The sequence below is a fragment of the Octodon degus genome, unplaced genomic scaffold (genome assembly GCF_000260255.1).
Source record: "Octodon degus isolate 3935 unplaced genomic scaffold, OctDeg1.0 scaffold00290, whole genome shotgun sequence".
Taxonomy (NCBI): domain Eukaryota; kingdom Metazoa; phylum Chordata; class Mammalia; order Rodentia; family Octodontidae; genus Octodon; species Octodon degus.
Genome location: NW_004524866.1, coordinates 1,947,956 through 1,960,329, shown reverse-complemented (window position 1 = coordinate 1,960,329; position 12,374 = coordinate 1,947,956). Strand labels below are relative to the sequence as shown.

Genomic DNA, 12,374 nt, shown 5'->3' with positions numbered 1-12,374 from the left:
GGAAGGTTCAACATACGCAAATCTATAAATGTAATACACTATATCCGTGCAGCCAAATCCAAAGACCACATGATAATCTAAATTGACACTGAAAAGGCTTTTGACAAAGTCCAACACTCATTCATGTTCAAAGTCTGTCAGAAAATTGGAAGAGACAGCGTCTGCTTCAATCTGATAAAAACCATCTTTAACAACCCAACTGCTAACATAATTCTAAATGGAGAAAACCTGAAATCTTTTACTCTCAGATCAGGTACAAGACAAGGATGCCCTTGTTACTTCTCCTATTCAATATAATTCTGGAATCATTAGCTACTAGAATTAATACACCACTTCAGTAGTAGGGCAGGATACAAAGTCAATCCCCAAAAGTCAATTGCATTCATCTACATAGAAAACAAGCACACACACACTGAGTGGGAAATTAGAGAAACAATTCTTTTTACAATAGCACAGTGGAAAATGAAATACTTTGGAAATAATCTAATTAAATTAGTCAAAGATCTATTCAATGAAAATTACAGTAGTCTGGAAAAGAGATGGTAGAGGATTTCATAAAATGAAAAGATATTCCCTGTTCCTGGATAGGAAGAACCAACATTGTGAAGATTTTCATACTCCCAAAATTGTTGTACTAATTTAATGCAATCCCTATCAAAATACCAACAACTTTCCTCACACACCCAGAGAAATCATTCCTAAAATTTATTTGGAACCTGAACAGACCTGGAATTAAAAAAAGGCAATTCTGGACAACAAAGACAAGGTAGGAGGCATCACAATTTCCAACTTGAAATTATACTACAAAGTTAATGTGATAAAATCAGCGATTTATAACCACATTCTCAATTATATTGGCAAAAATACAGACCTGAGGATTAATGGACTAGATGAGGAGATACAGAAGCAACTATGAACACACTCCGCCACCTTGTCTTTGACAAAGGGGCTAAACATACTCACTGGAAGAAAGATAGCCTCTTTAACAAATGGTGCCTGAATAACTGGCTCTCTACCAGCTGAAAACTAAAACTCGACCCAGATATCACCATACACTAATGTAAAATGAAAATAGAGTAAAGATCTAAACATTAAATCATAAACACTAAACTTCCTGGAACTGAAAATAGGAGAGAATCTTGAAGGCATAGGGTTAGGCAAACATTTCATGAAGAAAAATAAAAATGAATGGGTAATACCTGAAAGAATTAATGTGTGGGACCTCCTTTTGTTGAGATGTCTTTGCACGTCAAAAGAAATTACCAACAAAGTGAACAGGCCACCCATAAATTTGGAAAATATTTTAACTAATAAGCACTCAGACAAAGATCTTCTCTCTAGAATTTATAAAGAACTAAAAAAAAAACATTAACTCCTCAAAATATAAAGACTCAGTCCAGAAATGGACATCTGAGACGAACACACACTTCTCAGACGACAAAATTATAGAAGGTAATAAATATATGAAAAAATGCTCCACATCACTAGACATCCTTGAACTGCAAACTAAAGCAACACAGAGATACCATCTCACCCCAGAAAGAATGGCTACCATATAGAGATGAACCAACAACAAATGTTGGAGAGACTGTAGGGAAAAAGGAACCCTTCTCCACTGCTGGTGGGAATGTGGACTGGTGCAACCATTATGGAAATCAGCATGGAGATCCCTTAAAAATACTAGTACTGGAAGTCCCACTCAATCCAGATGTTCCCCTACTGGGATTTTTCCCAAAATAACTGAACACATCATATCACAGTGATATGTGTGCACCTATGTGTACAGCAGAACAATTTGCGATATATAGTTGGGTCTCCAACTGCCCTTTCATCCCATGTTCTGACAAACTCTGTTATGTGTCCTTCAGAATCTTGTGCTTCAAAGGTGATTACATCATGGGACCCTGTGTTCATCAGTAAATTCGTCTCCAGGTGAGTTTAGTACCTATATGTGCTGTTAGCCAATGGGACCTGACTGGAGGTGGCTTGCTGCAGAATCCTGAGAATCTGCATCCTTGACCCCAGATCTCCCCTCATCTCTTTGCTTCCTGGCTGTCATGGTTGCAAAACTTTCTTCTATCATGTCATTTTTGCCTTGCAGCCTGCTGATCTTCAACTGAATCAGTGATGTGGAACAAAACTCTTCCTATATGTTACAAGTATTCAATATTTTGCCTCAACAATGAGGAAGTGACAAATACAGATTTGGCTGCCATAGAACTGGAGGCATTGCTGTCACTGTGCCTGCCCCTGTGGTTTGAAAACATTTGGAACCAGTTTTCAGGAGCTATTTGGAAAGGACTGAAGGTGACAGGCACAGAAGCTCAAGCACATGGAAACAGGAAATGGAGACACAGGAAAGGAAGCTAAAAGCCCAGGCAATTTAGAATGTATTTTAGCAGTCATTCACAGGAGGGCGACGGTGTTTGCAGAGTTCAGAGGAACACAAAGAGGAGAAGTTATATTTCTATAAGTATGTTTCACACAGGGGTAATGACACGTGATTATGTTTTGTCTTTTAAATGTGTTGAAGATTTGATGGAATATATTGGATACATGTGAAGACAGCAACAAAAAGTAAAACTCTCTATCTCTCCAACTTTTGTGTTACTCCCTCTCTCTCCTTTCCTGTTTAACTCCATTGATGTATCCATGAGATCTACTCAACCTTTTGCCTTCAATACTGATTTGCACCCACCATCCTGCTTCCATCCACACATGTTTATAACCACTTTCTCAATCCATTTCTTTATCCAATTCTTTTTCTTACATATGTATACTCAAAAACACAAAGGAGAGCTCTTCCTTTTTTCATTTAAGATAGAAATTAAGTATAGTCAATACATTTACAATTAATTACAATTAATTGTACAATAATGTACAATTAATGGTGGGTGCAAATCAGTATTGAAGGCAAAAGGTTGAGTAGATATCATGGATACATCAATGGAGTTAAATGCAAAACAGAAATGCAAGAAGGCAATTATAAATACATCTACGAAAGTGTACTAAATTCAGTACGTTGAAAGCAGTTCATTCATTTATTTATTTTTTATAATGGATTTCCCCATTCATGGTGATTTTTGTTAATTTTTATTCATTTTAATGAGAAAATAAAATAGCAATAAAAAAGTTTCAATACAAGTTAATAAGACAGGTACAATAACTAATACATTGCATATTGGTATCTGCATAGTGGCTATTCAGAAGACAAGATGCACACATGATATCTTTTTTAAACAATATTAATGCAAAACTTTATTCTTATCAAACTAAGAAAAAGTTGCTGTAAAACTGTCCTATTTTGTATATACATTTTTTCACTACAAAATTTTACATTTTTAGTTATAAAGGTATTTCTTTACATGGTCTTAACTATACAGCAGAAAAGTATAACCGCGATGTATAAAAAGTAATGCAGGGCTGGTGAGATGACTCAGTGGTGTAAAGTACCTACTTAGAATAAGCTTAGCAAAGCACAGGGATCACAGTTCAATCCCCCAGCACAACATGGCAGCCAGCCTCGCCCCTAGTGGGCTGAGCTGGCCACACACACACACACACACACACACACACACACACAAATAAAAAATGTAATGCAATATTAATATGCTGAGCTATAAGAGGTTTAAGTCAACAGCTTCCGAAAATTGCCAATTCTGCTGATAACCCAGTATTATTATGGACTGTTGGATTATATTGGGATATTTTGCTGAGTGAAAGTACCTACAATATTTGAACTGACATCAAGTATGAAAAGGTCCTTTGAAGACTTCTCCAAATACAGTTTCTCTCTCTCTTTTTAATAACAGAAACTCTTTATTTTACTGTTTTATCTTAGTGCTGTGGATCTGATTGCCAAGACCTTATTTTTTTTTCAAAACAGGTTAGTAGGATAGTTACAATAATTAATGCATTGCATATTGTTGTCTTTGTAGTAGTTATTCATAGTACAAGATGCAGACATGATATCTTGTCTAAACACTATTAGTTTAAAAGTTTCTTCTCATTGAACAAGAGAAAGTAGCTGTATATCAATGCTAACTATTTTGTATATATATTCTTTTTCACTACAAAATGGTCCTTCATTTATATCCCCCATTTTTGTTTACTTTTGTTAGAGATGGTTATTCTATCGCCATTCATATATTGTAGGTCATGCTCTTTATTTTAACACCCCTTATTTCACCAAGTATGTTAAGATGAAACTGTAAAGTTTTCACATCTGATTGTTTGCTCCTGGTGATTATTGTAAGTCTGGCCAAAAACAGCCACTAGTACACACTTTGTAGCCTAAACACTGGGCTTCCTTGAAATATCCTTCACGGGATTCATTAGTACACCACCCTTAATCTCAGTTGCTCACAACATCTCTAGTCATGGGCAAAATGTAGGTAAATTTTCTGACAAAGCATAACACACATGGCCTCCACTTCAACTGCCAAAGAGCTCTTTGTTTCCAATTGAAATAGTATTCCGGCCTTCAGATTTTCAACTGGAATCTCCCATCAGTCTGTGCTTACACCATTCTTTTTTATTAATTCTTTTCTCTTTATTTTTTTATTTTTTCCATCAGTTTCTTTCTCTATTTCCCATAATTTTATTGATAAACAAATAACAATGAGAGTTTCAAATAAAATCGGTAGGATAGTTTCAAATACAGTTTTTCTAACAGCAATTGAACACCCATCTCTGACAAAAAAAGAGGATATAAATAAAGGACATTCCTTTAAAAGAAAAGATCAAAATATATTAAAGAAATGAGAAAAAGTGATATACAGGAAGGAATTTATTATATTTTCAAATTGAGAACAAATATCAGGAAAGCCAAACAAAAGATAAGTTGGATGGTATAAAAGATGCAACAAAATGAATTCTGACTTAAATAGAAAAATATCCAGAAAAAAAAATCAACTGAAAAAGATGAGGACAATAGTCTCTCTGGAACAGTTTACTTTAGAAAAAGAAGTTGCATCACTCAGGAAGAATAAGAGCCCTATAGTGGACCAGAGTACCTAACTTCACATATGGTTCAGCTTTGAATTCAGGCCCTCTGTGTATATTAGGAAACACATTAATGATGAGAAGACTTCTTTCTCTCAGAATGTGTTTTGTCCCTAATTCCAGTCAGAGAATTTCTCTCTGGTCTTAACAAAATAACATAGCATGTGGGGACAAAGATGCAGCCCAGCAGCCCTGCACTGGAAGCCAAGATGGAGAAGACCTCCATGGCCATCATGACCTTCCCCTTGCTGCTGTGGTACACTGGCAGGAAGGTGACCCACACACTGCAGAACACCAGCATGCTGAACGTCAGGAACTTGGCTTCATTGAAAGTGTCAGGCAGGTTCCTGGCCAGGAAAGTCACAGTGAAGCTCACCAGGGCCAGGGAGCTCAGGTATCCCAGGACACAGTAGAAGGCAGTGAGGGAGCCCTTGTTGCACACGATGATGATGTGACCATGCTCAGAGTGAGCATCTGTGTCAATGTAGGGTGGATTTGTCACCATCCAGACTCCACAGAGAGTGAGTTGGATCAGGGAGCAGATGGGGATGATGAAGTTTGGAGCCCCTGACACCAGCAAGTGTCTCATCCTCCTGCCTGGAGCAGTGGCCTTAAAGGCCAGCACCACAGTAGTGGTTTTGGCTAAGACAGTGGAAACAGCCACAGTGAACACAAGTCCAAATGTGGTCTGCTGCAGGATGCAGGTGGCTGTGTTGGGACGGCCGATGAAGAGCAAGGAGCAGAGGAAACAGCAGGTGAGGGAGATGAGCAGGGTGTAGCTGAGAGCCCTGTGTTGGCCTTGACGATGGGTGTGTCTCGGTTCTTCACAAACAGCCCAAGCACAGCAAGTGGGAGAATAGTGAGACTCAGGGCAGTGCCAGCCAGAGCCTTCCCTAGAAGATCCTCATAAGCCAGAAATGTCACAGCTTTTTTTAGGCAGTGGTTTTGCTGAGAGTTTGCATACTGATGATCTGGACACTTCCCACACTGTTCCATGTCTGGCAGAAATTAAAACTTTCACTTGCCTATATTTATTTATTTGTTTATTATTTTTACAGACCCATCCCCAGAGGTTCTTTGGACTTGCTTGTACTAAAATTTCACTTATTAATTTTTTCTTGTTCTTTCATTTTTCTTTTTCTTTAGGCGGGAGTGAACTCATAATTTATACTGACAGGGCCAGCCAAATACCTCAGCAGATTAAAGCACCTGCAAGCAGGCGCAGGGGCTGGGGGTTCAATCCCCTGGCCTGATTTTCCAGCCCCGTCTCCGGAGCGATCTGAGATGGCGATTCAGAGTGGTTGTGTTGGTGCAGACCTGTAATCCCAGCAATTGGGAGGCTGTAAACAGGCAGATACCTATGAGCCCGATCTAGTGGTGAGACACTGAACACCCTCTAGACCCTTCCCTAAAACGTACAGAAAAAAAACATAAACATAATTAACAATGACGTAAAACTGCAACTCATTTGAGAGTAACTATTTTGAGACAGGGTCTGTTTAAACATTTTGTTTCCACAGCTGTGTTCTGACTAAAGATCATATTGTCTCAGCTTCTCACAGTGCTGAGTTCCAGGCATGCATCACCACATCTCACTTTTCCATTTTTTTCTAGATACAAAATTAAATAGTGGAATATAGAGAGTAACTCAATACACAATCAGTCTCATTGTACTTCGGTGCTCATTTAAATTTATACTACATATATTTTCAAGTTAAAATTTATATCAGCCACAAAAAACAACTTAATAAATATTCAGTGGAAAGATGATTGTACTTTGTCATGATGTATGAGAAAGTTAAATATGTCCAAAGTGGTACTTATGGTGTGCAACATTCTTCAACATTAGATTTTATATTTATAGAATGTGTTTCTGTCCTCATGTTCATTATGTCTATTTTGATAGCATGGCCCGTTTTTCTTTAGGATGCTTAAATATTCCATGAGTAGTGAATGTTCTCTGAATGGTGACTGTGACACTTTGGCTACTGAAAGTAAACCTAAAAGAATTGATGTACCTTTTTATTTCTGATAGCATCACCTCTGTAAAAATGCCTATGAAACACTCTGGAAATGTAGATACTATCTCTTGTTCAATCCCTTATTATTATTCATATCATCCTTGCCGTTTTGTGGTACAGACTCTATTCCATGATGTAGGCTATCTCCCCACTCATCTGTACATTCCAGGAGAACAGGATTAAACCTAAGATTAGATTGTTCTATGTTTTAAGTATGTTGTATATCAAAGTCGCTATCTCCAATCAAACTAAATGTTTCTGAGCACCTGCTTTGTGTGAAAAATAGCATCATGCCCAGGAGAATGAAATTGCCTGCCCTTATCTTCACTGTAATCTTGCTGTGGTTCCAAAAGTTGTAAAAAATTGGCTTTAACACTACTCTGTGTTAAACTTCACAGTGGACATGGAACATAGAAGCTGTGGGGTAGTAAGATAAGGCTTGTCTGGAGAAAATAATTATTTTAATGGGACAAGAAAAATTAATCAATGTAGTCATGTGTGGTGATGTGTAGTGATATTCCAGATAATTAGTGGGCTGAACCAGGTCTATTGAATTTTTGAGGCAGTCTGAGGCAAATTGGTGATGTCTTGTATCATAATAAAAATAAAAATAGCTGGAGACAGACCATTGATAGAACCCATTTTAGTTTCATTCTAGCAAAGCAAAAAAATCTGAACCAATCCAAAATGAAACAAAACAAAACAGTCATATGAATAAGAATAAAATAAAAGGAAAATGAACTCAAGCACATTTCCAAAGAAAAAAAGATCTTTTTCAACAAGATAGTAGTATTCAGTATAACAATTAATTTGATATGCAAAGGAGGACTTCTATCATCTGTGACCTCTTCAAGGTATTTTCAATTTACTGGATGGAAGGAGTGAATAGAACATAAAGGAAGAATGTCTTCACATCATTCTCCTACTTGTGTCATTGCTGACCTCCTTTTTTGCACAAGGGATGCAATTGAAACAGAAGGCAGCCTTTCCCTCCTGAGGGATTTTTCTAAATCCAGGCCAGCAGCTCTCACTGCAGACTGAGCGGGGAGTCTAAAGAAGAAATATACAGTGGTAACTTACTAAACATTTGTTTCTTCAGAGCAAGAGTGATTAACTCAATTTGTATGTATACATCAACACAGCTATGCAATTGAACACCTAACTTATTCCATAATATGAAGTATATATTTAAAAATTATAATTAAGTAGATGCATTACTTTCCCACTCATCAGAAACTTGTAAACATTTTCTTTTCAAATTGAAAACATTCTTGTCATTCACCTTCCACATATGACCATTGTATAAGCAAAATTGGTGGCACAAAGCCTGTGACAGTGCGCATTTGCTAATTGCTGGTCTATGGAAAGGAGCAGATAATATTTAATTGGTTTTGTCTTCTTTTTCAACTGTTTGTGCTTTTTCTCTTCTTAAATTCTTATACAATTTTTCTTTCTTCTTCAAAGTGTACTTGCAGATATCTGATAATATGAATAACTGGATGGAAGACAACACTATGTGTTACAACACACACTGTGAAATTCATATTACTTTGTTAAGTGAAATTATCACTTGTAATTTTTTCTTTTTGTAATTCTAATTTGTACTGCCTTTAAAAAAAGTCTATGTCAGTGTTTAGCTTACTTGTGGTTAAGTAAGTGTGCCGTGATTAGGTACAACATACCTCTGTCACTCCTGTGGCCCACTCTATCATATCCTCAGATAAAGTCATTTTATGGCCATGTGGAGCATGAGAAGAAAATGTGCCGACTTTAACCTTAAGTCTAAGGCCTTCTGGGAAATTCCAAAAATTGAGGATGTTGTACTCTGAATCCATTTTCTCTCTGTCATCTAAATTCATGTGATCCCCATCAGGATTGGTAAAGTGGATGCACTTCAGAAAGGGAATTAGCTAAAAGAGCACATTATCCTATGAGAACAGGGCTCTGGGAGAAAGAAACAAAATACACATGAGGGAAAGATCCTAAGCATGTTTAATCCAATTCACCTAAAGCAAAGTTAGCACTGGAATCTATTAAATTGGAACTCATGGATGTCTCAGGACTAACATGTTCCCATGCTCAAGAAATGTCTATCAGTTTCCAAAAAAGCATATTCTATGCAAGCCCATCTGAAAAAGTTTTGTAGCTGTGTTAGCGAAAAACTTTAACACGGGAAAAAAAGCTCCTAAAGCCTACAACTTCCATTGTTTATATGACTATTCACATGGCATCTATGAACACAATGAGTTCATCAAGATTTTGTAGCAGGGGGGCCGGGGAAATGACTGGGGCTGGGGAGATGTCTCAGTGGAATAAGTGCTTCCCACGCAAGCACAAGGGCCTGAGTTCAATCCCCAGTTCCGCAAAAAAAAAAAAAAAATAGATTTTGTAGCAGGAAATGACGTTTAAACCTGTGCACTCTTAGGATTGACACCATTTAGTTTTATAAGTTAATATAGGTTTTCTTATTGTCCTTGAAGACAAACATGGAGTATGTTGACATGGGCACGGCATTGACAACCCACAGGCAGAGCAAGGAGCTGAATGCCTTGTCTTTCCTCCTTGCCAGTGGTTCCTTGATTGAGGGTTTTTTCAACTCATCTCAAGAACTCACTCCTTAGCAGTAAGTGTGGTGCATAAAGTCTAGTGGTTTGAAGAAATAGTCTTAACACAATTAGGTGAAGCACATACAATAACTTGAGAGAGGCACCATAATGACACTGCCTGCCATCAAAGGGAAGACACACTCATTACCTGCCAGGGAGAAAACATAATCACTTCTCTGTTATTAAGTGGTGTCATTTGCACCTCTTCAAAAAGCATCACATAGAGGGCATGGGCCACAGCATACACAGCATTGTAAACATTGTAGCTTCTATCACTCATGGCTGTGTCAAAACGATTTGGTGGTAACCAAGCCACAGAGGCATTAGGTGTACAGTTCTCCAAGGCACAGTCAGACTCAGAGAATGAGCAATCAAAATTCTTGGACCAATACATAGTGAGGTAAGTGTCCTCTGGGTATTTGAACGGGGTAGCTTCCTGGACAAAATTTCTGAAACCTGAAATTTCTTCACGGTGGTGTGAAAAAACAAGAATCTCACGGAATGGATCAAGTATGAAATCTCTCCCAGTCAGATCAGCATGCCGTTGTGAATTTGTCACCCAGACTTTTCATGTCACAAAGTTTTGTACTATGTTGTAGATTACGTCATTTGGACTATCAGGGTCATAGTAAATGACCACCACATTGGCAGATAACGTATCTGCACTCAGGATGTCATGTTGCTTTATGACTGAAATATGAGACACAGCCGCACTGGACATCATTTTCACAAAGGCTACACAGACTCTGTTTCTGTACATCTCAGTTCTTATATCTGAGAGAAACTGAAGACCCTTATGACCTTCTGTAATGAGCAGGCCCACCCATGTCCAGTGGAAATGACACATTAAGGACACCATGGCAAGGGCCAGATATGTGTCCTTTGGGGCCACCTGGTGGAGCGAAGGATACTGACTACTGTCCATGAGGGTGGGAGGAAATGAGCCAAAGGTAACCTTAAAGAAAAAGAAAACTGTGTAATACAATGAGTGTTTACGGGAAGTACTGTAGTAGCCCCAAGTGTACTGAGTGACATCTCCAAGTTGGAGAAGGAGATATACATGCTCTTCCCATGTGTCTCAGGACCCTCAGAATTTTTTTAATGAATGCAAGCACTCAGACATCCCAGCAACATATTTCTTTCCTCTTTAATCCAAAAATAGAAAAGAAGATAAATTATGTGTAACTTACTACATGTCTCTGTGCAGACTCTGGCTCATTGTGCACTTTGAAACATGTTCATCCCAGCCTCACTTGTAACCCCTCATGTTCCAGATAGGTGAAGCACACTGGATGTGCGTCCCTCATTTCCTGTCCCACCAACCCTCACCTGTGGAAATCTTTAGAGCTCCAGCAGTGGGCCGATCTGAGATGAGGCTCCCCAGGGTGTTGCTGTCAGTACTGCTGCACACTTGCTTTCTTTCCTGCAGATGAAATTAAGAATCTCATGTTGTCCTGTGAGCAAAGTGAAGGAATTCTCGAGCATCCTCCAATGACTGTAAATGAAATTATGGAGCTCATAGCCCAGAGAAATGTTGGGTAAGAGATGAGGATTCCTGTTGATCTCTTCTACGGCAAAAGTGAAGGCCAGCTAGTTCAGGTAGTTGTTGGGTGTGAGCCTGCACAGAGCACACGGATATCCTTAGGGAAACGACTCAGCCAATGACCATCTTCACATCCAGTCCAGCACCATTTATGAGCCGAATGCTTGTTTCTTTCATCCCACACACAATTACAACCCAAGTGTGGATATGATGATTGAATATTTAGGAGATAATTGTAGGTAAATGAATCAGGGGTAAATTTCTCATGAAAAAGCTCAGTAAGTAGCCTTACCAGAATCCAACCAGGGTTGTTTCGTCATTCTGTTTGTTGTACAGTTAATATAAACTTGCTCTGTACATTCAGAGGAAAATTTGCACATAAAATTATATTATTAATGTTTTTAAAATGGTTGTGTTTTCAAATATCCTCACAGTTTTCAAGGAGAAAAGTAGTATATTTATTAAATTACATACAGTATTCAATACTAACAGGGATACATTTCTGTTTATATGCTTTAATTTAGGAACAAGATATTTCCTTATGATTATGATTCAAATATAAACCAACAAATTTTCTATCCACACTCATACACGTGAGGAAGTCACACTGTAATACATATATTCATCCATTTTATTTATTAAAGTAAATAAGCAGTAGCATATTACATTTGTCTGTACATATACGTGCATAATTGTGTTTGCCAACTAAAGATAAAAGCAAAGCTAAACCTGAAATTCTTTGAAATCAAAACTAGTTTTTTAAAATTTGTTTGAAAGAAAAAATATTAATAATAAGTAACAGTAGGTACATGATGTTACAGTACAAGTTCTCCTATGTCCTGAGTCTTAATTGAAAGTGATCAATGACGTAGAGTGTGCCTAAGGAGATTCACATGGGGAGAAGACACAGTCTCAGGCTTTCACAGAGAGCACATTGGCCAAGCAATGGCCGTGACTCATCCACATGGCTGCACTGACAATGGTTCTACAATCTGAGGTACAGGATATCAGGATAAATCCTGAGGGCATTTCACTGACCTTCTCAGACCAAAAACCTACAACTCTTGTTGCATAGGTCCTGCTTTTCTTTGGTCTTAACCATCCAGCAGAAAAGTATGAAGATGAAATATAGGAAATAAAGCCATGCTGTTGAGACCCAGTCCTAGCCCAGGTCCGGTGAGTGTGCGGAGTTTCCTGCTA

General features: G+C 38.0%; 1 protein-coding gene across 1 annotated transcript in view; it reads right to left on the bottom strand.

Moving 5' to 3' along the window:
* Positions 1-5,074: 5,074 nt before the first annotated feature.
* Positions 5,075-12,374, bottom strand: part of LOC101570658 (vomeronasal type-2 receptor 116-like) — a 22,336-nt gene continuing 15,036 nt past the window's right edge. The window contains 6 exon segments of the mRNA XM_012512940.1: positions 5,075-5,796; positions 5,799-6,002; positions 7,952-8,075; positions 8,708-8,935; positions 9,780-10,586; positions 10,961-11,221. Of these exon segments, the coding sequence (XP_012368394.1) occupies positions 5,075-5,796; positions 5,799-6,002; positions 7,952-8,075; positions 8,708-8,935; positions 9,780-10,586; positions 10,961-11,221 (2,346 nt within the window).